This window comes from Tenrec ecaudatus, chromosome 4, assembly GCF_050624435.1.
Source record: "Tenrec ecaudatus isolate mTenEca1 chromosome 4, mTenEca1.hap1, whole genome shotgun sequence".
In the NCBI taxonomy this organism is placed as follows: domain Eukaryota; kingdom Metazoa; phylum Chordata; class Mammalia; order Afrosoricida; family Tenrecidae; genus Tenrec; species Tenrec ecaudatus.
Window position 1 is genome coordinate 158,932,808 of NC_134533.1, and position 27,723 is coordinate 158,960,530.

A 27,723-nucleotide genomic window follows, 5' to 3' on the forward strand; every position below is an offset into this window, starting at 1 on the left:
TAAATTATTATTTTGTCATATATTGCCCTGTCCGATGTCTCTCTTTACCCCTTTTTCTGTTGCATCTGACAAATTTTTGTTGAACTACTCCATGTGGAAAATGAGAAAATTTCTCATCTTCACCGAACTTACATTGTTAGTAGATAATAAATTAAAACTAAAACATTTAAAACCAAAATGTGTACCAAACCCAACCCAATGCACTCAAGTCAATATTGACTCATAAGGGAGCTTAGAGGGCAGAGAAGAATTGCTCCAAATGCTTTCCAAGGCAGTACATTTTTTGTCAGACTGCCACATCTTTCTTTTAAAAAGAGGTTGATGGATTCACATTTTATGCAGACCTCCCAACTAACGGCTGGGTGCTTTAACAACTGTACCACTAGTGCTCTTTATAGAAATCAAATGCTGTTGAATCATTTCCGGCTTATTAAAATACTCAAGACAGACGAGAACTGCTGTATAGGGCTTTCAAGGCTGAAAATCTTACTTAAGGTAGATGGCCACATCTCTCCGCAAAACAGGCTAGTGGATTTGAACCATTTAGTTAAAAGCCAAATGTTTTAATCCCTGCTACACCAGGACTTTTACAAGAGGGCACACCTAAAAAAGTTTAAGAATAAATTCCACTGTCTTTTAATTCCATTCTGTATAGTGATAAATATTTGGGAAAAACAAAGAAGAAAATGAGCAAATTTTAAAATAAATTGTTTTATTCAAGGTAGAAGGCCTAGTGACGAGAGAAAAGTTGAAGAGCAAGAAGGTGACTGACAACCAATGGATGAAGAAGAGAGGATTGCAGTAAAAAATGGATGAGTCATTTTGTCATTTATTCTAAGACGTGAAACCAACTGTAGATTTAGATATCCTGACTTAATCATTCCAGATGTTATGTTGTTGTTAGTTACCTTAAGGATTTACAACCTTGCAAACCCTAGAGTAAGTCTGAGTCAAAATTGATTCAATGTCATGGTTGGGGGGGGGTCACTCATCTAAGGCAAAAACTAACAAGTGCTTGGACTAGGGTGGGAATTCAAGACATATTTTTAAAAATTTAGCCTACAAAGTTTGCTAATGAACTGGATGGATAACAAGAACAAGATGCCTACTGCCATTGAGTCAATTTTGGTTCTTAACTACCCTACATAGGGTTTCTGAGATGGTAAATCTTTATAGCTTTGCACCTCTGAGCTTGTGGTGAAGCCAGAGTGCCACCTGGGCTCCGTAATGGACTGAATAGGAATGTGAACAGGATGAGAGAGTGATGACTTCCAATACATTTGGTCCAAGCAACTGTAATTAACTTTGATGTGATAATATTTGTTTGGGACATGCTAAATTTAGGTGCTTATAATACATAAAAACGAGATGTCAGGTTGTGAGCTGAGTCTGGAGTTCAAAAGAGACAGTGAAGCTAGAAAGGTAAAATTTAAGTCACCAGTGTATAAGTGGTATTTAAAACCCTGAGCTAGATAAAGAGTCTCCATGAGTTAGCATAACCCAAGGGAATTCAAAATCAAGGTAACCCTGAGCCTGCAACAATCTGGAACAAAGTTAAAAAATTATATTTTTAAGAAAGCATGTGTTGAAAGGTCCAGTAAGCCAAGAACTGCGATTTAACCAACTGAGTACTAAATATGTATGTTTTAACTTTATACAGTAATTTAATATGACTAATTATTGCGATAGAAACAAAGGTTCTAATATTTTAGAAAATACTAAAATCTTAGGGAACAAAAAGAAAATCCTGTCTTCCCTGTTTTTTTAAAGCTCTGTGAAGGGTGAGTCTTACTTCTAAGTTGTGGTGTTTCTGGGGATGTGCCTTTGTGCAAAATGTCCAGAAATGTTAGAAACAATGCAGCTAATGGGTAGACTACATTTTAAAACACATATAGCTTTCCAAATTCACTTCTATACTTGCCTGGCAGGGGAGAAACCATGATCACAAAATTAACCACTTCTTCAGGAATGAACTAAATTTAAATCTAATTAATAGTACAATATAAAATATAAAAAGCATAGATCGTAACAGATATCCAAACATGCATTATTCTTGCTATTATTTACTCTACCTTGTAAAGAAGCAAAAATAATTATGCTATAAATACTTTTCAAATCTTTCTACCTTTAGAACTTCCCTTCCCCCATTCAGTCTTCCCTTTCCCCCAGAAGCACTTTTCTGAATTTGCTTAGTGTAATTCTCATGGGTTTTACGCTTTACTGTGTATTAATATCAGTAATCATTTTATAATTTTTTACATGAACAGCATACTGATCCTTTGCAATGCTTTTTATCTATAAGAAAACATAAAATGTGAAAATAAAAGGAAATACCAAAATATGTTTATAGAAATAACTTCTCTTAGGAGTTAAACAAAAGAATTAATATGAATTGATGAGATTAGGGAAAGCCTAACTGTGGCTTAGAGGTTTAAATTCAACCTGTCAGCATAAGTCAAACAATGGCAAGGTCAAGGGAAGACTAGAAAGTTTCCTGGTTAAAACCTACCAAAAGCAAAGAGAGTAGTACTGGTTGTTAAAAGAGAAGTAGGTTTCCCTGTCTGAGGTGACAGGAGAATCAGACATGAACTTATGTGAATAGAGAGTTTTAAACTAATACAAGAATACATCCCTCATGAGATTTTGTTTGCATTTTTGGTGGAATTTAAGAGGCTCCTCATATGCAGCAAACACTCAAATGTCTACTAAACTCAAGAGTCTGGTCTGTCTAGCTTAGTAAGTACTGGTTGCCTCTCATCAGGAAGCCATTAAAAGTTTTTGAGTGGAAAGGTGTGATGACAATGGTGCTCTGGGAAATTTACTGAAGTAATTTGCCATTCATGGGGCATTTGGCAATTCTGGAGACATTTTTAGTTGTCACAATGTAGGGGAGGAGGAACTGCTGGTACCTAGTGAGTTAAAGCCAGGGTGCTGCCAAACAACTGCATTCATTGGCATGTATGAGACACACAGCCTGTTTTCTAGCACATGGGCAAATAGAAAAAGCTGCCTTTTTAAAACCAGGGCTTTGAAATGGTTCGTTCTGGTTCTAACTTCAGCCCCAAATTTCCCTTTCCATTCCCAGACACAGTAAGTTAGAAAGGACACTGCCACAAAACATTCTTCTGTATACATGTAGATCTTCTAAAAATGTACTCTGCTTCAGTATATCTGAGGTGGAAAGGAAAATTTTCAACAAGGCACAGTTCCAGAAGGAACTCTTTTTCATATCTCTTAGGGGTTTCCTGAAAAACTGAAGTCTTTGTGATGTGAAAATGTCTAAATGGACTTAACTTTTTGATTAGCTTGTTCAGGGATGGTCTCTCTGGAGAGATTGGAGAATTAGCAGGTGCCACATTTAACAGGGTCCTGAAGATGTACATAGGGTTTCCTTTTACTCTAAATGCAGAAAGAAGCTATTGAAGCAGAGAGGGTGTGGGCATGATTTGATTTATTGTTTTTAAAGAACAAGAATGTTTATTTTATCAGCTGGAAAAGGTTACAGCAAAAACAAGATAACAAGTGTGGAATGGAGATGAGTTAATAATGATTTGCCCCAGATTGTAACAGCAAGTAGAGAGTTAACAGAAACAGTTATTTCAGGGATGTTGTTGCTGCAACAATCAAAGGATGCTCCTTCATTCCCTTGCAGAGGGGCTGCACGAAAGAGAAAAAGCATCCCGGGGGAGTTTATCACCTTCAAAACATACAACACTCCTTTAATTCCTTAAACCTTCCTCCCCCCCCCCCCCCACTACCATGATCTCAGTCCTACCTCAAAAATCCCGCTAGAACTGTGTACATACAGTGGCATAGAAGACAGCTTTCAATATTTGGAATTCAAGAAAGACAAATCCCCTCAGAATCAGTAACGGGAGTACCAATTCCTGGGAAGGGAAGGGTGCGGAAGAAGGTAACAGATAGCAATGATGGCAGAATAACTCTACTTAGGGGGTGGAGGGTGTGTGAATACCAGATAGTAGGTGAAAGGATAGAATGGGAGGTTTAAGATATGTATAAATAATAATAACAATACAGATTAAGAATTTGTGGGCAGGGTAGCAGGATTGGGGAGGGCAAAGATAAAAAGATGATTATCAAAGAGCTCAAGAAGATAATGCTTGGAAATTTTTGACGCCAACAACTGTACATGTCCACTTGATATAATGGATGTATGGATTGTTATAATATATGTAAGAGCCCCCAATAAAAAGATTAATAAAAGATGCCCAAAGGATACTCTTTATCATGTGACATATCCCCAAGATCATATCACAACTGATTGGTGGTGGGTAAAGAGAAAGACATCTGACTCAGGGAAAGCCAATCCATAAGCAAGGCAGCAATAAAAACAATTTGACCTTGCTTGGTTAAACATTATTAACTCAATAAGATTCCTTTTAGCCATGTAACTAATAATAGCGAGACTAATTACTATCTAGGAAAAAGACAATTTAGTTGGAGAGTTAGAGGACGACAGAACAGTACAGTGAATATCCATGAATTCCTACTACCAGGACATACTTACCTGAAATATGTTTGACACTGAGAATTGGTCCCTTAACGTTCCTAACATTCCACCTATCTTATTAAGGCTAGCAGGACAAAGGCGCTCTCTGCATTCTTAGGAACCTAATCAAAACTAGTACCTACATTAAGGTGGAATTTTACTTTTACAGCTGTACAGATTGAAGGTGAAAATGAAATTATTAAACCTTCCTACTGGCATATAGCCAATGAGAAACAATCTAAGGAGTTCTCTTTCTGAAAGACACACTTTGCCACAAAAATCTCCAATGAAGAGTTACATAATTTGACACAAACCATTTAGGATCTTCTTTCCCTTTAAATCCAAGGATTATTTATTGAAATATTATGTGTACGCAAGTTAAGATAAGGGAGCTGCTACAGCCTGGGTCACTATGGTGGAAAAACCCTACAGGGTCGATCAGTTTAAGGTCAGAGACCTGAGAGATCTTAACCTGCTAGAATGGTAACTCCAGGAAAACAAGGATTTGGCCTGTATTACTGTTCTAGCTTCACTAACTGGAACTGAAACACAGATGCTGCATAAATATTTGCAGAAAATAGGAAGCCAGTACAGGAAAGACTATACGGGCAATTCAGTGAAAAAGAGCTACAAGAATCCTAAGTCAGGAGTGGGGACACGTTTTCTGCCAATGGCCATTTGGATATTTATAACACCATTCACAAGCCATACAAATTAACTTAAAAATTAGCCTGTTACATTTGGTCAAACATTTAATTAACTCACTCCTAATGTAATAGCTGGAAATGTTTCTCTTTGGTGAGGTTAGATGATATTGATTTTAAGGGTCTTATATATGGATGGCCCTGAGGACTGGACATTAACTAGCCCTGCCCCCTCTCCTCTTAATTCTGTTATTTAACAATATTTTTACTGTGATTTAATCCACATAGTTCACTTGTTTAAAAATGTGTACTGTATTTAGCATATTCACAAAGTTGTACATTAACCATCAACTAATTAATTCCAGGATGCCCTTATCATCCCTGAAAATCCCCTACTAGTTAGCAGTCACTCTCCATTTCCCTCAATGACCTTAAATCTAAGCAATCACTTATCTATCTTGTCTCTTTAGATATCCAATTCTGGGCATTTTGAATAAATGGAAGTATAATCTTTTGTGACTGGTTTCTACCACTTATCATAAAGTTAAAGCATCATGTATCACTATGTTAGTCCAGGCAAACTTGAGAAAGAAATCCAGGGAAACTCAAGTGTGTAGGAAAGGGCTTTATATAAAGAGCAATTGATTATTAAGAGAACATCCCAGCCCAGTCCAGATTAAGTCCATAAATCTGATATTGGCCCATATGTCTGATACAATCTATAAGCTCCCCTTCAGACTCACACAACACGTGCAATGATGCTGAATGCAGGAAGATCACAGGCCAGTAGATGGGAAATCTTGTGGATCCAGAGAGTGGGAGTGTGTCTTGCCTCCAGAGAGCTATTTATCTCCTTAGTGCCACCAAATGAGGTCATCAAGCTGTGACCTGATTGAGTCTAAACTCTACCCCTTCACTGTTAAGAGTCTCAAATTGACAACTGATTGGGCAACACAATCACTAATTCACTGTTTTGTTTTAATGGCCAAATAATATTCCATTGTATGGTTATACTATGTTTTATATATTTGTTTATCAAATGACAGATATTTGTGGGCTATCGTGAATATTTCTGATGTAAATATTCATGTACAATATACAAGTTCTTTGGTTTTATAAATATTCTTTCTCTATTCTCTACAAGCAGAAAGGTAGACTCACAAAGAAATGGTTTTACTGTTTGAAGAATTGTCATACCACAGTACCAGTTTACATTCCCAACAGCAATGTATGAAGTTTTATACTCATTCAAGTTTGATTCGCAACTTCTGTAAAGACTAATGATAGGCATTTTTCACTTACTGGTCTTAATTAAGCTTTTCATTATTGTTTTAAAAATTTGGAATACAAAAGGATGCTGGGAAAATTATAACTGTAATACAGTGATCACCTTTCACATCAAATTTATAGGTGAAACAAAGGTGAATTCTATATTTGTATTTGATGGTGGCACTTCATAATTTTGCCAACAGGCTTTTTACCTCTTATTTATTTTTCTTTCTTTTTTTGTGAATGAGTGAGTGAGTGAGTGAGTGAGTGAATGAGTGAATGAGTGAGAGAGAGAGACTGAGAGTGAGCGGGTGAGTGAGTGAGAGTGAGTGAATTAGTGAGAGAGTGAGTGAGTGTGAGAGAGTGCGAGAGTGAGTGAGTGAGACAGTGAGATAGTCTTTACCTCTTATTTTAAGTGTTCATTCTTGTGGTAAAACTGTGGCTTAAGTGGAGCTACCAATATCCTCTCATCAAATACACACAACTGGATAAATGGCACAAGACCTTGTCATGGCCAATCACAGTACCATATTCCTCAGTCCACAGAAACTATGAGGGGATACCCAGAAAAAAACAAACAAAAAAAAGCTCTGCTACACCAGAGCATCCGTAGTACGCTTTCCTCACTAGGTGAGAGCATCAAGCAACTTGTTCTGAGTTAGTGAACTCAGTGGTGTTGCCTGTGAGGGTTCTCTTGTCACAGTGAATTTTTTTTGTAAAAGCAATTTCACTGGAACCTTTTTTTTTGTGATGGCCAATTTAAGAGAACGGCGTCTGGCTGTGAAATTGTGTTTCCTGCTCTGGAAAAATGCCGCAGAAACTGTTGTGATGTTGAACACAGCTTACAAAAGCAGCGCTATGGGAAAAACTCAAGTGTACTAGTGGTTTGCTCGTTTCAAAAAAGGTGAAATGTCAATTGATGACAAACCTCATTCTGAAGGTCCATCAACTTCTCAAACGGACAAAAATGTCAATGGAATTTGTGCACTTGTACTTGAAGATCGACAACGGATCACTGAAGAGACGGAAAGTTATCTGGATGATCTTGGCATTCAGTTCAGTAAATTTTATGCAAGATTGGGAATGAGAAGGGATGCTGCAAAATGTGTGCCTTGGGTTCTGACTCAACAGGAAAGAGTCAAACTGGAAGCATGCAGTACTTTGAAAGAACACCTCTGAGGAGATCCAGATTTTTTCCAAGGTCATTACTGTTAAAGACCCAATGAAGCCAGTGGAAGACGTCAGTCCCCCCAAAAAAAGCTCGTCAAGTGAAATGAAAAATCAAGACGATGCTCATTGTTGTTTTTTATGTGAGGGGGATAGTGCATTTGGAGTTCCATCAGGTTAGACTGTTAATCATGCTTTCTATTTAGAGCTTCTGAAAAGGTTGTGGAATGGTGTGACCAAAAAAGGCCTGTTTTGTGGCAGACGGGGGACTGGTTTTGCTACCACAACAATGCACCTGCTCATGCAGCCATTTCAGTGCGTCAGTTTTTGGCAAAAAGAAAAAAAATAGCATGCTTCTCTTGCCCCATCCACCCTTGCCCTTACTCTGACCTTGCTCTGTGTGACTTGAATGAAGAGGGGCATGAAAGGAGGCATAGAAGAGGGGAGAAAAAACAAACAAAGGTAAGTGCTGTCAGCCATCTAAACAGATGAGTTTGAAAAATGTTTCCAAGAACAAAATCGCAGATTTTACAAATGTACTCAGTGCAATGGAGAGTACTTTCAAGGTGTTGTTTGTTTTAAAAATTCAAATATACAACTTTGAAAAAAATATTTTGGGTACTCCCTAATCGTTCTGATATAAGCATGCAATCACAGATTGCCAACCAAGGGATCAAATCGACAACAGCAACTCAAGAGCAGACAGAAAACTTCAGCGGCACTGAGTTTATGTCAGAGGAGGTACAGCTCAAAAAAACAAAAAGCATGAAGAATTGCTCCAAAGTCCTAAGAATGTACTCAATGTCAGGATAGAAATTGTTGATGTGTATTCTGTGAATAGCCTCAACAACAAAGATAAATTAAAATTTTAGGTATAAGTTGTGGGAAGGTGCCTAAGCATAAGCATGGTCACTAAGAACCCTCCTTGACTTTAACTGGCACTTTTATCTTGTTTTTGTTTCTTTGAAGTTTAAAATTTTTAAAATTGTGAATTAGATGAAGGTTTACAGAGTAGTTCATCAGTTTGAAAGCCAGCAATTCATACACATTTTGTTTCAATCCATTTGTGATAGTTCGGGGTTTTTTGTGCCAGCTTGGCCCCCTTAAGACGTTGTGGGTGGAGTTTAGCTTGTCAATCAGGTTGCAGCTTGATGACCTCATTTGGAGGTGCCAATGAAATAAAAGGCCTGATGGAGGTGGGCCTCTCTGTCTGCCTTTCACCTTCCTGTGACCAGCCCCGAGGAAACCTGTGCCAGCCCTGGAGATGTTTCCACTGCCACTGGATCCACACAACTCTGCATCCTCCGGCCTGTGATCTTCCTGGGCACTTTTATCTTAATACCAGCTGTGACCTACTGCTTCCCCATCAAGAAAATCAGATTACCAACACCCCCCACCAAATCCTCAACACACCTCTGTAGCACACATACTTGTGCAGCTGATGTTCTCATCAAGGAAAAAGTCCTCGTAGAATTGTATGAGTTGCAAATTGAAAGCCACTTTTCCCCACTAAACACCACCTCTACTTGAAAGAACAATCAATTCATGTTTTTTCAGACAGTGTTTGGCAGATGTTTTCGCAAAATGAATGATGTGCTAGTTGTTAACAAGAAAGCATCCCAGGAGGCCTCAAAAAGTTTGTGGAAAAATTGAATTAAAAGAGAATGGAGTTTTTCCACAAACTTTTTTAGCAACACCCCGCCCCCGCGTCTAAGTGTCACTTAGAATTGTGGAAAAACCTATATACCGGGCTGTGAGTTTGCAGATTTTCAACACATTTTTTGATGAACTGTGTTATTTTCCAAATGACCCAAACTAAATTACAAAATACACTGGTAAAAGATACATTCAGTGCAAGATCAGTGGAATTTACATTTTAACAGTGTTAACAGGTCTTGATCCCTAAAGGTTTGAAGACTTCTAAATTATGTATTGTCTTACTTTTATATGAATTGCAGGGAAAAAAGCACACATGTATTTGACAGCAAAGATATTGTACTCTTTACTGTTAATGTTCACATAATTTCCACTTATGAAATTGTGAGAAATGAGAATAAAGGTAAGCATATATATAGTGGTTATATTAAGAATGTATGAGAAGGCTTCAAAATTTGTGGAGAATTCCCTTATCTCTTAATTCCATTTTCCATTAACACTTGAAGTCCCCTTATTTTGAAGTAGGTGCTCATGGTTAGTTCCTCTCACACACTCCTCTATTCCAAAACAAGAGCACACAAATCATGAAGCAAAAGACTTTTCTATTAGGTACCACTTCATCTAGATCATGTTATAAAGTGTTAAGAAGCACACAAAACAATCAAATAATTCATTCTCAATTATATTTTAATCAGGTAGTTCATGTTGTCACATGATGATACTATTATATGAAAAATAAGACAGTAGTTATTTTAAGAATAGTACATATGGTCCAAGATTTGTGCTGCAAGAGGTCATTCTCTAAAAGTTAACAAGACTCAATAGCTTAACAATGCTTTTCACTCTGTGCAGTTTAGCAACTCACTAAGTCTATGTGTCTACACAAAATACAGTAACACAAATTAAACTTTCACCAACCAAGCTAATTTTGCTAACATGATTTAAAAGTTTGTGTTGATTTGATATTTGTTTGTGGACAATCACAAATTTCTAATTATTAGCATTTTTATATATTTTACATTTACATCGGGCAAGTTCTTTTCTAAAATTGTGCTTTTATAAAATGTAATTACTTACCTAACAATTTAGGCTGTAGGTATCAGCTCTATTTGAACCCAGATACCCCAGGGAATGTCTACAAATATCATTTAGCAGTCTATAAGTACATTCCCAATTTTAAATGAACTGTTCTTAGGTACCCTTTGAGTCCATTTCAATTCAATGAGACAAAGTGGGTTCTTAGGCTGTAATTGGTACCAGAGTAGATCATAGTTAATAGCCGAACTCTTAACCAGAGGACCAGAGTTCCTTAAAACAAACTAAATGAGCTTCATTTGCTTTACTCGGGCAAACTTTATTATTTGAAAATTGGTTACTATTCACTTCCTGTGTTCTTTTGCACTCCCTTTCTACAGTAATTATTCTCAAACTAATTGATTCTCTTCTTCAAGTGGAGTAGCCAGAATGGAAGACTGAAAGCACTGTAATTTACAAAGTATGACTTTTGAAGGGTCACTAATTTCCTGGACCCAAACTGCCCATCAATGATAAGCATGTGAGCAATGACATGCCTCTTTTGTTTTAAAATATCCACGTTAATTGTGGGTTCAATTGAACTTAAGTTATATATGCACAAAAAGAGTATACTGAAAATAAATGAAAGAAAATCAATTACACTGAATCCCATTAAATCCCCTTCCTCCTCCCAAACAGGAAAGCTGAAGGTGATAAAATGCTCAGAGAATTGCCAAGCATCTTCTTAACATTAACCTATTAATCTTCACAACACTCATGAAGCAGATGTCAAGTACCTCTAGTTTCACAGATCAAAGAACCGTAAGACTAAGTGATTCCCCCAAGGTCACACACAAAGTTAGAGATGAGATTAAACTAAACTCTAGGACTCTGTATTTTTCATCATGTCTAATAAAAGTGGTGTGTCAAACCAAAATTAATACCACTACCTCACTCTATGTTATCCTCTCTTTCTGTACTGTCCAATTAAATCACCAGTAACCTATAGGTAACTATTAAGCATATGAAATGTGGCTTGTCCAAAATGAGAAAGGCTTTAAGGGGCTTCAAAAAATTGGTGGAAAAACAGAAAGTTAATGGAATTTTCCCACAAACTTTTAATAAAACTCCAAACTGGACTTTTAAGACAGTACAAAAAGAAAATCAACCTTTAAAAAATTTAGATGAAAAAAGATATACTATTATTAAAATCAAGTTCACCTGTTTCTCCTTTCTGCTTATTTTGTAGAAAAATTTAAATTATGTTTGAAGTTCTCAGATGTCACAGCTAAGACTTAAACCAAAACGCAGTATTTTACTCCTAAAATATGTTGTAGCACAACACAGTAATCATGGGGGTGGGATGGGAGGTAGGTATGAGGTGTTTTGAGAGATATAGGCAAATATGTAGTTATCAAAGTAGACTAGTGTTCTCTTAGGTAAAATAAGATGGTTTCTATTTCATTACAAATGTTTAAGTGACTTTGAATAAGCTGTAATTAAGGGAGGTATGGATTAACGCAGTGGCTACAACATGGGCTCAAGCACAGTAATTGTGAGGAAGATGCAGGACCAAGGAGTGTTTTGTTATGTTGTACTTAGGGTCTCTGAGTCAGAACTGTCTCAATAACACTAACAACAACATGACAAAAACAAATGTGTGATTCTAGAGTCATACATGATTTCCTTAGGTCAGAAGTAAAAATAATCCTACTTCAAATGCACACAGAATACTAAAAGACACTAAATGATGCTCATAAAACATGAACTTTTCAAAACTCTGCCTTGGATATATAGTTATTTTTAAAAAATCATGTAGCTATTCTTACACTATCATCTCACTGTTTAATCTTACTTTGACTAGAACAAGTGGTATACAAGAAGGAAAAAATTAACAACCCCCCAAAAAATATAGGATAGCAGCTTTACAAAGCCTTCTTTAAAGGATAAGCAAAGTTATCATACGACCCACCTATTCCACTTCAAGGCATATACCCAAGAGAAATATAAACAAATGTTCAACAAAGAAACACATGAATATTCATAGTAGTAGATGGTCCATAATCATCTTATGGACCAAACAACCCAACAGAATATCAACTGAGATAAATAGATGAACCAAATGTAGAATATCCCCCGACAATAAGTAATATGAGGAAATAGTGACACAAACACAGATGAATCTTAAAAAAGTTATGCTAAGTGAGAGAAGCTAGTACCAAAGATCATATGCAGTACATTGGCATTTTTTTGAAATGTCCAGAAGAGGCCAACCTAAAAAACATAGGAAGCAAACGAGAGGCTGTCTCTGGCAGGTATTCTGGGGTGGAGGAGACTGAAGAGTAAATGCTTATGGGTGGGTAAGGGGGTTCTTCTTGAGGTAATGAAGACTTTCTAAAATCGTTTGTGGGGATGACTGCAGAACTCTGTAAACAGACAAAAAACCATGAAATTGTACTCTTTAAGATAGTACAGTCAGAAATGTAGAGGAAAAGGATTACAGATTATTATTAAGCATGTAATTGCCATTTTCCTGGATTTTATAATGTTTGAACTTGTCAACTTTTCTAAATTTGAAATGAATTTTCTCATTCTAAATAAATATTCATAATAGTAAAAGATTTAAAATCACACTGCTGCACAACTTGGGAAGATATACTGAAAGTCATAAGTTGTACATTTTAAATGGGTGAATTTTATGATATGCAAATTATATCTCAATAATGATGTTAACTTTTTTTAAAATAAAAAAAATGGACCACAAAGATCACCTTAAGACCAACCACACACCCCAGACACTCGATACTCTCTCAAACTACAGAACCATAAAGTGCTATAAATTACCTTACAATGGTTTATATTAAAATTGAATGGGGGGGAGGAGCTTGACTGTGGGGGGAAAAAACCCTATTTATGGTCACTCATTTAAGCCAATGCTCAATTGAGTTCATTATTTGGGTAATAATGTGTAGGGGCAACACAAAATATACCACTTGCCCGCTCTCTCTTAGAAACTTGAGGACGCAAAGGGAATTTTTAAATTAAAAACTAAATTACTCCGAAAGCTAAGGAGAAGATGTCATCTATCCAAAACAATCTCAGTAATTTCTGTGCCTGTGTAACCCACACCTTGGTAGCCCTAACAGCCTAGGGAAGAGCAGTAGCTAAGACAATGAAGACCGCTCCTCCCCTCCCTTAAATAAATTACCTAAATAAATAAAACGAAGCCCCCCCCCTGTTCCCCGCTACCACCACCTGCAGGTGGAGGGCAAGTGCACGGCCGACTGGAAGATGACAGGTTTGTGAAAGCGCTCGGGACTCGATCGCGAAGAAGGCGGCGGGGCTTTCCTCTCGGGAGCGGGGCCGAGATTTGTGGCCTCGGTGCAACAAGGCGCCTTTTGCCGCTAAGAGGGCACCCTGCGAGCCACGTCCGGAGTCAGCCACTTGCCACCGCGGAAAGGCACTGCGCAGCACCAGGAGGGCCTCTCACTCGGGGGGTCGTTCGGGACGCCCCCAAGTGAGAAGCTGACTCCCTCCGTGGGCATCCCGGGGCAAATCGGGAGTGGGAAGATCCGGAAACAAAACGTGTCTAAGCCAAAGCGCCTCGGGCCTCGCTCCAGAAGTTGCGAGCCCCACTCCGTCGCCACACGCAGGTCCCCCCACGCCTCCCTCCACCCCCTCCGTCGGCCGCGTCAAACGTCGGAGCGGAGCCGGAGGGGAAGCTCCGCGCGGCCGGGGAGCGGGCCGCACTCGCCGCGCCCGGCCTCTCGGCCCCGCGCCCGCGCCCGCGCCGGGCAGATTGCGCGGGGCAGGCCTAGGCCGCGCCCGCCGTCCCTCAGCACCCCGCTCCCCGGCGGAGGCGGAGCAGGCCCGGCACAAACTTCCCGGCGCGTTCGCAGCGGCGTCACGGGCGGGCCGGCCCCCAGCGCCATTCCCCCGCGGCCCGGCGGCGGCTCCCGCCCCTACTCCCCACACTCGGAGTCCCGGCAGGGACTGGCCCGAGGCCCGTGCCCACGGCCCCTCGGGCGCCCCGGAGTTTACCTCCAAGTCGCGGCCTTTGTTCTTGAAATTCTTGAGCCGTTGGTTGTCCAGTTTCTCGTTGTCCGCCATGGCCGGGCCGGTGACTCTTTCCCCCGCCCGGGCCCCGCGGGATCCGCCCCAACCACAGCGCCGCACCGACACTCCCAGGAACCGGGCCGCCGCCTGACTGCTATGTCTGCCGCGCCACCGCTTCCTTCCTCCTCTCACCGGCCTCCGCCGCGGCCTTCTCCTCCTTTCCCCGCCCGCCCCCCCCTGCCCGAGCCCTAGCGCGACTGCAGCTTCAGCGAAGACAACTGCGGGCCGGGCGGCGGCAACGGCGGCGGAATGTGCTGCCGGCTGAGAGGGGGAGGCAGCCTCGATCTGAGGGCCCCGGCGCCGCGGCCACGCCCATCGCCACCAGCCCAGCTTGCCAATTGGCCAACCGGGTTCTAGTGCGCTTGGCCAATCAGAAAGGGCGATGGAGAGCGGGGGCGGAAGAGCGCTCGGAGAAGGGAAGCGAGCGACGCTGGGAAGAATCCCCTAGAGCTCGGCAGGGCGGGGAGGGGACTCGAGGGGAGGGACAGGGCGGGGCCGGCCAGGAAGGGACCTCGCGCTTCGGGACTTGAAGGGTGGAAGCGAAAGAGAGATAGCGGCCTTTGGTGTGGGCGATTAGGGAAGGAAAGAGACCTGGGGGCTGAGTGGGTATGAGGTGGTTTGCCCCAATAGACGTCCAGAGTTCAAAGTCGAATCCGAATTTTACGTGCTTTTTTTTTTTTTGGGGGGGGGGTTCGTGAGTACTTTCCTTCAGGGCATTCCTTGCGCGCTCCCGGGCTTCGCAAGGAGCGAGCTGCACCTCCGTCCCACCCTGGCTCGGCGACCACCCTCCTCCAGCCCTTCCCCACCCGCACTTTCTCGGGCCGGGGATCTCCGCCGCCTGTGCGCGGGCCTCCGGGCCTAGGTTGGTGGGAGTGCAGTAGGTGCTGGGGACGCGGCCGAAAGCGAAAGGACAGTGGGTGGAAAGGGAGAGAGTCCCGTGGCACAGATATGACTCATCCCCTCTGACCAAGAGCCTGCAACAAGTAGGAACTGGCGACCTTAACAGCGAGGAGATCACGCCACAGTGATTTCTGAAGTTAAAGAAGATACTTGGCCCCTTTTTGAGGCGGGCAGGGACCCTTGCACCTGACATAGCAGTGTAATGTAATTCTGCTGAGTGATTCCCCATCGCCGCAGACAAACAGGACAGAGTAGAAACTGTTCCTTGGGGTTCTCAAGGGAGGAGATGGGGCCTCATATTTCCCTCCCGCTCACCCCCATCCCACACACCCCTGTCGCTGGCCCCCACTAGGATGGGAATGGATGTGTTTGAACCGTTGGCCTTGAGATTAGTGGTTCAAATGTTTACTCCAAGGCACTACCAAAGTTTACTGTAGTGGGGCTAGGTGTACTTAAATTTATCCAGGTAGGGGGAGGAGAGGATACAAAACTCTTCAGGGTCTTTGACTCCTGCTCCCTTTCATATATATATAGTATTAGTAAAACTGGTCAGCGATTTTAAAAGCATAACATTGCAGTTGTTCTTTGAAGAAACACTTTAACAATCAAAGGCAGGAGAAAAGAAAAATAAAGCCAGTGAGTCTAGCAGCTAGGCTTCGTGGTTGCACATGGACTGCTAACCACAAGGTAAGCAGTTTGAAACCACCAGCAGCTCTCTCTGCATCTGCACTCTGCAGGAGAAAGAGGAAGCTTCCTACTCAATAGTCTCCCCTCCCTCCCACATAGCAATGAAGATTGTATAATCCCACTCAAGGGCAACTAATAACAGAATTGTAGGTGAATGGATATATTGGACGGTGTAAGCCACAGATAATAATAATGATAATTTATAACATATATAACAACAAAACTGGAGTAGGGGAATACAGGGTGCTGATATCAAAGAATTCAAGAAGAATGAAAATGTTTTGAAACTGATGGTGGCGGCAATTGTCTAATCGTGCATGATCTAGTTGAATTACAAATTGTTACATCTCTAAGAGCTCTCCGTAAAATGATTTTTAAAAGAATTACAGTCTTTCTCCTCACAGCTGTCTTCTCAACAACCTTCTCCTTTCCCAGTCTGTCCCACCCTGCCCTAACCCTAGCCCAGTTCTACCTTGTCCTATCAGGTCACCAGGAGTAGGAACTGACTTGATGGTAGCGTGTTTGGTTTGGTTTGGAGGTCTACCAGTAAACACAGCCGAGTTCCTTTTGGGAGTTAGGGATAAAGAGAACTGAACTTTAGGAGTCACATGGGGGGGGGGCAGAAGTGGGAGGGGGAAACAGGTTAAAAACAGCAAGAAAACACAAAACAAACAAATAAACCCTCCAAACAACAATACCTTTGAAACCCTGAATACATTGTATACCAGCCCTGCATTCACACTGAAGGTGAACTTGAGTGTAAATTCCACGCAGATTTTAAAATGCAGATTATGAAGTTCATTATAAATCTTCCTTTCCCAGTGAATCATTTAACTGAAGTCATTGTAGTTGATATATACATTGATGTGTGATATATACACACTTAAGTGTGTCTGTTAAATGTGTGTGTGTGTGTGTGTGTGTGTGTGTGTATGAGGGGATACCCGCCAAACACTGGAAGTTTTTTCAAAGCTATGTATTTAATTTTTTTTTTTTTACGAAGCAACCTTATTACCCTCAAAGTACTCTCCATTACACTTCATACAGTTGTCAAATCTGCGATTCCATTCTTGGAAGCATTTTTCAAACTCATCTGTTTGGATGGCTGACAGCACATCCCCCTTTTTTCTTCAGCTCTTCTACTTTGTCACATCTCTGTCCTTTCATGTCCCTCTACATTCTCAGGGAAAAAAAGGAAATCTCTTGGAGGGAGGTCAGGTGAGTAAGGTGTGTCGGGCAAGAGAGGCATGCTGGTTTTTTTTTTTTGGTTTTTTTTGCCAAAAACTGGTACACTGAGATGGCTGTGTGAGCAGGTGCATTGTCACAGTGGCAAAACCAGTCTCCTGTCTGCCATAAATCAGGCTGTTTAAAAAAATCATTTTATTAGGGACACATACAAGTCCTATTGCAATCCATACATACATCAATTGTGTGAAGCACATTTGTACATTTGTTTCCGTCATTCTCAAAACATTTGCTCTCCATCCAAGTCCCTGGCATCAAGTCCTCATTTTTCCCCTCCCTCCCCATTCCCCCCTCCCTCATGAACCCTTAATAATTTATAAATTATTATTTTGTCATATTTTGCTCTGTCCCACGTCTCCCTTCCCCCACTTTTCTGTTGTATGTCCCCCAGGGAGGAGGTCACATATAGATCCTTGAAATAGGTTCCCCCTTTCCAACCCACCCTTCCTATACCCTCCTAGTATCGTCACTCACACCACTGGTCCTGAGGGGATCATCCGCCCTGGATTCCCTGTGTTTACAGTTCCCCTCTGTACCAGTGTACCTCCTCTGCTCTATCCAGACTTGCAATGTAGGATTTGGATCATGACAGTGGGAGTGGGATGGAGGAAGCATTTAGGAACTAGAGGAAAGTTGTATTTTTCATCATTGCTACATCGCACCCTGACTGTCTCATCTCCTCCCGAAGACCCTTCTGTAAGGGGATGTCCAGTGACCTACAAATGGGCTTTGGGTCTCCATTCCACACTCCCCTGCTCATTCACTATGGTAAGATTTTTGTTCTGATGATGCCTGATACCCGATCCCTTGACACCTTGTGATCGCACAGGCTGGTGTGCTTCTTCCACGTGGGCTTTGTTGCTTCTGAGCTAGATGGCTGCTTGTTTACTTTCAAGCCTTTAAGACCCCAGGCGCTATATCTTTTGATAGCCGGGCACCATCAGCTTTCTTCACCACATTTGCTTATCCACCCATTTGTCTTCAGCAGTTGTATCGTGAAGGTGAGCATCATAGAATGCCAATGTAATAGAAAAAAGTGTTCTGCATTGAGGGAGTACTTGAGTGGAGGCCCAATGTCCATCTGCTACCTTAATACTAAACCTATAAATATATGCACACAGATCTATTTCCCGATCCTAGTGTATAAATATATTTGCATAGGTACATGTATTTATCTAGACCTCTATAATTACCCTCTGCCCCCAGCTATTTCCTCTATTTCCCTTGACTTTCCTCCTGCCCCACTATCATGCTCAGTCCCTTCCAGGGTTTCAGCAATTCCTCTTGATTACATTACCCTTGATCATGCTCAACCAGGCCTCCCACACCCTCCTCCCCACCAATTTGGATCCCTTGTCCCTGGGTTAATTAACACCACTACCTTTCCCCCCACTCCCCGTCTCCCATGTCCCCATGGAACTATTGGTCCCGTTGTTTTCTACTCCAGTTGTTCATCCAGCCTATCTTATTTAGACAGACGTGCGGAGGTAATAACATGCACAAAAACAAGACAGAGTAAGACCAAGTAACAATATACAACAAAACAACAACAAACCAATGACAAAAACAAAACAACACAAAACAAAACACAAGAAAGAAAAGCTTGTAGTTAGCTCAAGGATTGTTTGTTGGCCTTTAGGAGTGTTTTCTAGTCCAGTCTGTTGAGGCACCACACCCTGGCCCCAAAGTACACTTTCAGCATTCCCTGGGGACCTCGCTGCTCCATTCCCTTGCTGCTCTGTTGCACCCCCATAATGTTTTGCCTTGGTGTGGCGGGATCCAATTGGGTGAAATTCCCTCACTGTGTCTCTGGAGTTGTCGCCTGTAGGGCTATGGGTCAGTAAGTGATGTCATGTCTCATAGTAGGGCCGGCCACGTGATCCTCTCTGTCGACTGGCTGTTCTACTTGGGAACATCAGCCTCTTGGCCTGGTGGGTCATGATGTGCTCCACTCTCTCCTTCTCCCCCTTCATCTGCTCCCATGTGCTGCGATCAGATATGTCCCTCTTCTGGAGCTGTAGATTCAGTGCCATCCTTTGAAATAAATTCTTCTGAGGGGATGGGCAGATGTCCCCTTAGTAGTTGGGGTTGGGGGCCGGCCCCCAGACCTCTCCACTGGTTCCCTACTCCAAGCCGGCATGTTGCATGCACATCTTGGAGCATCGGGTTGAAGTCTGGTCCCTCTTTCCCTGTGGAGACACAAAAATACCCTCCCCTTGGGTGCGTCAGTGCCCTGTGTCCCTCTACCCTTTTCTTTATTATTATTATTACTTTATTCCTTCCCCCACCTCCTTTTTAGTTGTCTGCCATGCGTATCCCTGTATTTGGTCTGGTCCCTGCCATCTTACCTGGTCTTCACCCCAGGAATATTTGTATACCATAGCTTTTTCCCTATGCCCCCTCCCCCCCCTTTTTTTTTAAAGCTTACCTCAGCAGCCTTTCAAGTCTTTCTATGTTTAAGTTAATGCTATCTTGAGGTCTATTTTCTCTTTGTTGCCCTCTGGGTGAGGTTGTTCTATGTTGTCTCTTATTTATTCTTGGCGAGTGTTGTTCTCCTGTCCATACTGGGTCAGCAAGGATCTTTTGTAGGGCTGGGTTTCTTCTAACGTATTCTTTGAGTTTTTCCTTGTCTGGGAAGATTCTTACTTCTTCATCTATCTTGATAGATAATTTGGCTTGGTAGAGTATTCTTGGGTTTGCATTGTTTTCCTTCAATTTTTTGAATATGTTACTCCACTCTCTCCTCTTCTTCAGATAGGTCTGAGCATATTCTTATTTGGGAACCTTTATATGTGATTGGTTGTTTTCCCCTAGCTGCTCTCATGATTTTCTTCTTTTCCTCAAAGTTGGATAATTTAACTCTCATGTGCCTTGGTGACCTCTTCATGGGATCCAGTTTCTGGGGTTCTTTCTGCCTCCTGAATGGGTGCCTGGTTTTCATTCACTAAGCTGGGGAAGCTTTCCTCCAAGAATTCTCTCACTATTGTTGCAGATGACTTTTTTGTTGTGGCTTACTGGAGGAATGTTATTCCACTTCGTTGCATCAGACATAGCTCTTAAGTTTTCTTCAGCTTCTCTGATGATCTTATTAAATTTTGTTCACATTTGTTAAAGTCTGCTTGGCTGTTCTCCAAGTCACTGATGTGGTTCTCTGGTTCCTTCAGTCGCTTCTAGAGGTCTGTGAGTGTGCTACTAGTTTTTGTTATCGCCTCCCTAAGTAAGCTCCTATATTTCTCTTTGGTTTATGGCTTTTACCTCTTCTATCATTTCATCCTTTTTCTGTATTGTTTCCCTCATATCCTCTCTGACACCAAGTAGCATTCTGAAAGTTTCTTTCTGTGGCAGCTCAATGTCTGTTTCCTCTATGCATGTCATTATGTTCCGGGCATCTTCTGGCATTGCCTTTTGTTTCTCCCGTGTTTTTTTCTTGAGGTCATTTAGGCTGATGGCTGTTTGTGTTGCGTTGCTTTCGATGAGCCAGGTGCCATTTTCCAGGGAGTCGAAGAGCACTGACTCTCTAAGGGACACTTGTAGGAGTACTTCTTCGAACTGCCTCTACCTTATTTCACTATGAAATTAACCTACCACTTTATCCTCCTTTGGCTTCCCTCTCAGGGGAGTGACCCAGAAGGGTTGACTGCTTTGGTGTTGTGAAGGTTGGGCAGAGGTTCCTGGAGCAGCTTGGAGCATTGAGGAGTGTTGGCTGAGCTGCCTTATGCTCCCAGGCACATAGGCAGGAATTCCCGAGTAAGAAGTCGAGCAGAATATCCCCTGGTGGGGTGGTTCAGCAGGCCCTTTCCCCAGACTCAGGCTAGCTATACAGGGTGGAGCTCACCTAGCTGGGTGTGACACAGGCCTAAATGTCCTAGGCTAAGGGGAGTGGTCTGGAGGTTAGCAGTAGAGTGTGAGAGACCAAAGAGGAGAAAATAAAGTTAGAAAGTAAGCCCAAATGAGCCTTTGGAGGGCGGAGAAGGGGGGATATAGTGAAGAGATGGAAACAAAACCACAATGTAGTTGAGTCCTGATCCTAGCCAGTGGAGCTGCAAGGATTTAGTCCTTGCTTGGAGGCAGCAGCAGCGGCAAGCTGTGGCTGTGTTGAGAAAAGGCCCCTGCGCAGCCCTCCAAGACCGAGGGGCGGGGGGGAGGGGCGTTACAGAGAGGAGACACAAGGGTCTAGTCCCTGCTCCAAGGGCAAACTGTGGCTGTGTTGAGATCAAGCTGCCCTCTAGGCTCCAAATGGTCCTGGCTCCGGCAGAGACAGTGGCGGGGACAAGGTCAAGCCCCAGCGGGCCTCCACTGAGATAAGCCAAAAGGCCCCAGCCCCTCAAAACCCCTTGGATCTGTGCCAACTTATCTTTATGGTGCTCCTCCTGCGTTCCAGCAACATTGAGTTTCCCTATAAGCAGCTCTCCAGGCCTGAATTCTGCGGTGTCCCTCTGGTATGTGTTACTCCGTTCCCATCTTGCCAGAAGTCCCCCAGGCTGTTTTTTGTTGTGTTGCACACTGCTACACAATCTTTTCAGAAGCTCTAAATAGAAAATTTGATAAACAGTCTGTCCTGGTGGAATGAACTCCAAATGCACTGAGTCGACATTATATTTTGGGAAGCTGATGGACGTCCAGAAGGTTTGTCATCAATCGACATTTCACCTATTTTGAAACGAGAAAACCACTCATACGCTTAAGTTTCCCCCCTAGTGCTGTTTTTGTAATCTGTGTTCAATGTCACAACAGTTTCTGTGGTATTTTTCCAGAGACGGAAACAAAATCTCACAGCTACACACTCTTCTCTTAAATTAGCCATCACAAAAACAAACAAACAAACAAAAAAAAAACGGTTCTAGTGAAATTGCTTTTATGAAAAAATTCACTGTGACCAGAGAGAACCTTCCCAGGCAATGCCACTGGGTGCACTAATTCAGAGCGAGTTGTTAGATGCTCGCCTAGTGGGAAAAATTCATACTATGAAAGTTCTGCCTAGTGGAGCTTTCCCAGTTTTGTTGGTATATATATATATATATATATATATATATATATATATATATATATATATATATATATATATATATATATATATATATATATATATATCCTCTCAAAATGAAGTTTGGGATAAAAAAAATTCCATCCAAAAGCTGGATTATGTACGTGTTTTCTGGTAATTTTTCAGTTGATCATTGTGAGCAAATTTCAAGAAGACTAATTACTGCTGAATTCCCATTCTATAATTAGAAATTATCCTGTCAAGATGCATGTATAGATGAATATTTGAAATAAATCCTATGATGACTTTCATGATGGTTATAGAATTGTGTACCATTATAGAAGTCATGTCTCCCAGCTACTGTTTCTAATGATTAAACAGTACCTTGAAGTTCTTTGCAGAATACTCCAAAGAGAAGCGAGTGATCAGTTACTAAAATGCAGTACAAATAAATGAGCAGTTTGTAATATTTTATTGTTTAATGTCTGTTTTAGACCTGTCTCTCTCTTGAGTAAGCTCTCTGAAGTCAATGACTCTACAATTGACCCTTGAGCAACATGAGTTTGAATTGCGTGGGTTTACTTATACTTGGATTAAAAAAAAAACCCAAACACTGTGTGACACTAATTATTTTTGTGTGAGCAGTTCGTTTCTCTAATACATTGCATATACCAGTAAAAAGTGATTGCTCATTGTTCTTGTGTATTTCTCATTGTGTGTGAAATTGGCTCCTGCTGCCACAGGGCCAATTTGTACTTTGTCAGACTGGATGGATAGACTTGGGGGAGGCCCAGGCTACAGGACCCCACCCACCCACCTACCCTACTGCTGCCGTCTTCACTAACCTGACCTGGGTCTGCCCAGCCGGGGGTCCCTTGTCCCCTCCTCCTGGACCTTTCCAGCTTCACACCCTGGGCTGGACTCCAAGGCTTGGGATCCGGGCTGCCCTCCCCCATCTTTTAGCCCCAACTGGACTGGACCTTCCCCTGTCCCCACCTTCCCCCAGTCCTGTTGACCCCACAGTCTTTGGGCCCATCTCCCTGTAAGTGTGCATAGTTATTGTGCTAGTTCACTGTTTATGTTATCAGGAATGCTCCTAGTCCTTAGTGACTATTAGTAATTAAGTTTGGGGGAGGAGTTAAAAGTTACATGCCATTTTCAGCTATGCAAGAGTCAGCACCAGTGATGGATTCAGCCAGTTAAGACTGGTTTGGCAGGACCCATACCTATTTTTTGTTGAGTTCAGTGAACCAATTGTTTAAAATGGCACTTGTAATTATGGTTCTCTCTAAGATGTGTGAGTGGGCAGCTGCCTAATGTGGAAATCACAAATTTACAATCCTTACTCTTTTTTAACATTCATCTGTGCTACATCATATTCAAGCACCCACAGTCATGTTTATTCCATTCATAGGTATAAAAAACTAGACAAAGTTATGCTTGTAACATTTACTTATTTATTTCATAAATTCATTGACTTTTGATGAAATACTATGTCTTTATTTCATTGCATTTGTTATTTTAGTAAACAAAAATATAATGTAAAGAGAAAAAGCGTCAAATAGCCAAAGGGTGACATGCTGTCATTCTTTTCAGCTTTGTGTTATACCCCAAATTCCCACAATGATAGTATGAATAAATTATGAAATTCTTGAATTTTTTCTTTCTTTTTTTTTTAAAGCCCTTTTTATTATAAAAAAGAAAGAAAGAAAGAAAGAAAGAAATCGCGAGCTAATTTTTTCTTTTTTTTAAAACGTTTTATTAGGGGCTCATACAACTCTTATCACAATCCAAACATACATACATCAATTGTGTAAAGCACATCTGTACATTCATTGCCCTCATCATTTTCTTTTCTTTTTATAAATTTTTTATTGGGGCTCATACAACTCTTATCATAAGCCATACATACATCAATTGAGTAAAGCACCCTTATACATTCGTTGCCCTCATCATTCTCAAAATTTGCCTTCCACTTGGGTTCCTGGAATCAGCTCGGTTTTCTTTTTTTCCCCTCCTCCTCCCTCCCCGCTTCCCCCTTCCCCCTACACCCTTAATAGTTTATAAATAATTATTTTTGAATTTTTTCAAGGAGCTAGAAATATTGTCAGAACAATTGCTGTGAATATTAGTAGAAGCGGAAAGGGGTTTTTCAAAGAGAAGAAGAAAAGTCACTTTTTTCTACTGTATCAATAACACAAGGACTATTGTCTAATTGACCTCCTCTAAAAGAATGGGACCCTAATCCTACAATGAAAAGGTAATTAAGGATAAAGCACACAACCAAAGAATATAGCAAATGAGAATATCAATCAAGGAGCAATATGAAAATATCTTTAAAAACAGTTTTATTCTTTTTGTCAGGTATTATTTAATATCTTTCATTAAAGTTTTAAGACTCTTGCAACAATTTAGTTTTGTGTACCTCCTTTATTGTTCTTATTTAAGTATTAATTGTATAAAATAATAAACTACCTTTTGGTATATGTTTTTAATATTTAAAACTATCATTAGGGCAGTGAACTGGTGGTTAAGAATTATTTGAATCCCATCACTGATCAGCACCCCTAACTGCTGCATTGTTCAAGAGTCGCTGCATTTTGTTCAATACTGTATCCTCAGAACTTGGAAAGTGGTGTGTATTCAGTGACTATTTGTCAAATCAGAAATGAATGAATGATACCACTCCAAGTTTTCTAAATGCTTGTCCCTAAAATTGGAAAGCAAGTTAACTTTATTATAAATTTAAAATGGACATTGAATTGTTAAGGGTTTTTATTTTCATTGAGTTATATCTCAGAATTTTGGACTCAATATCAAACTCATTCCAGGGTTGAAGTGCAGCTTTGGGTTTCATGGCAAAACTCCCTTACATGTATAAAAACAGTGGTGACTCTCTAGCTACAATCATCCTTAATTATAATCCTCAAACAGCCTGTTCACCAGCCTGAATGTTTCTTTTGAAATTTTCACCCCCACCCCCACCATTTTACTTCCAGACAGAAGAAACAACTTGTCAGAGGGGACGAAGAAGTTCTTCAGGATGTTCAAATAGCTCTAAAAGGCAGCTCCGCCAGGTATGGTAGATCTAACTCTGGTTAAGAGGATTCAGATGTTTTATTTGCTGAACTAAAGAAGTAGTAAAAAACAAAGAGCAATTAATACCATTTCAAAACAATGAAAAGAAGCACTTTAAAGCTTATTATACCTAGTGATAAAGTGGGCAAAGGGCATGCATAGGCATTTCATCAAAGGGGACATCCAAATGGCCACCAAATGTGAAAAGATGCCCAACATCAGAGAGAGAGAGGCAATTCAAAACTCCAGTAAGGGTGGTGGAAGGGATTGCTAAGAGTGAGCTGCCTATTAAGTCTGATCAAGATGAGAACTTTCTCAAAGAACAGATACTCCTTGGCAGAGCCCAATGAAGAGGCTGGCCTGGCATGGTGAAGTCCTGGGTAGAAGCTTGAAGAAAGGGGCATTGACAAGGCATATATGGTCTTTGGGCCATTTCTCGTGCTAAAGAAAGATGAAGACACCCTCCCCACCACCCCTGGAAGGGCTCAAGGACGTGGACAGTGCCCAATGGAAATCAGTCCCAGAAAGTGCTGTGGTTGTCTTCAAGAGTGGTGCCAGACCTTCTTGCGATGCTGTCTGGGAAGTCCCCGGTTCTTAGCGTCGTGTCCAGAATATGTAGCTGAGTTGGGGCTCCTCCCCGGTCCTCTACAAGGAGAAGATTGCTGTAGTCATGCTGACCTCCAGTGTGCTTGAGAGCCTTCAGGAGTGTTCACCCCTCATCACTTCAACTCATTAGGAATTCCCACTGTTGCACGACTTCTTCCCATTTCCTCTCCTTCCCCTGCCAGTTCCATGATGACAGGTACTAGCTTTCCTACCCCCTTCCCTCACCCTCCCTTTCTCCTCTGGTCTGTTTTTAGACCACTTGGCTCCTTTTGGTAAACAGTTATTGTCCTTGTAAAGAATTTTTGATCAGTAAAGTGTGACTTTAAAACATACACACACCACAATGAGATACCATTTCATACAAGGATGCTTAAGACAAAAGCACAAGCAAACGAAACCAGAAAATGACAAGTGTTGGCAAGCATGTGGGGAATTGGAACCCTCATCCCTTGCTGGTGAGTATGCAAAATGTTGTAGTCCTTGTGGAATATGGTGTGGCATTGCCTCAAAAACTGGAAATAGAGCTACCATACCTAAAACAGACCATACTGCCATCAAGTCAGTTCCAATGCGTAGCAACTTGACAGGACACATTAGCACTATGCCTGTGGGTTTGGAGATGGAAACTCTTTGGGGGGGATAGAAAACCCTATCTTTCTCCCATACAGCGGCTTCTGGTTTCAAAACATGAGTTTGTGGTTAGCATCCCAGTGAATTACCCACTGCACCACCAGAGCTCCTTAGAAATACCATCGGATCCAGCAATCCTGCCCCTAGGTATTCTCACTCTCACTGCCATCAAGTCCACTCTAACATATCGTGACCCAATAGAACCCAGCCAACTATAACATATAGTGACCCAATAGAACCCAGCCAACTATAACTTATAGTGACCCAATAGCACCCAGCCAACTATAACATATAGTGACCCAATAGAACCCAGCCAACTATAACTTATAGTGACCCAATAGAACCCAGCCAACTATAATGTATAGTGACCCAATAGAACCCGGCCAACTATAACTTATAGTGACCCAATAGAACCCAGTCAACTATAACTTATAGTGACCCAATAGAACCCGGCCAACTATAACTTATAGTGACCCAATAGAACCCAGCCAACTATAATTTATAGTGACCCAATAGAACCCGGCCAACTATAATGTATAGTGACCCATTTGAATTGCTGCAGCTCAACACATAACTGTGACACCAGGGCTCCTTCCTAGAAACGCTTTCAAAAACATCAAATTCATTGCCGGATCATTTCCAACTCAGAGGTACCCTACAGGGCAGAGAAGAACTGCTTCATGGGTCCTGAGGCTATAAATCTTTATGGGAATAAACAGCCTCATCTTTCTCGTACCTAGCATATCTAAATGATCTGAAAGCAGAGATTCAAAAAGATTTGTACACCAACGTTCACTGCAGCACAAAAGTCAAAGGTAGAAATAGCCTAAATGCCCATCGACCGATAAATGAGAAGACAAAATATGGTATACACATAAAATGGAACACTAACCCACCAATAAGAGAAATGAAGTTTAAAAAATTTTTTATTGTGAATTAGATGAAGGTTTACAGAGTAGTTCATCAGTTTGACAGCCAGCAATTCATACACATTTTGTTTCAATCCATTTGTGATAGTTCGGGGTTTTTTGTGCCAGCTTGGCCCCCTTAAGACGGTGTGGGTGGAGTTTAGCTTGTCAATCAGGTTGCAGCTTGATGACCTCATTTGGAGGTGCCAATGAAATAAATGGCCCGATGGAGGTGGGCCTCTCTGTCTGCCTTCACTTTCCCGTGACCAGCCCCGTGGAGACCTGTGCCAGCCCTGGAGATGTTTCCAC

At 41.5% G+C, this 27,723-nt stretch overlaps 1 protein-coding gene across 1 annotated transcript in view; it reads right to left on the minus strand.

Moving 5' to 3' along the window:
* KPNA4 (karyopherin subunit alpha 4) overlaps positions 1 to 14,646 on the minus strand; it is a 60,674-nt gene extending 46,028 nt beyond the window's left edge. The window contains exon 1 of the mRNA XM_075546984.1: positions 14,302 to 14,646. Within this exon, the coding sequence (XP_075403099.1) occupies positions 14,302 to 14,370 (69 nt within the window). The 5' untranslated portion in view covers positions 14,371 to 14,646. The remainder of the gene's footprint in view (positions 1 to 14,301) is intronic.
* Between the last annotated feature and the right edge of the window lie 13,077 nt (positions 14,647 to 27,723).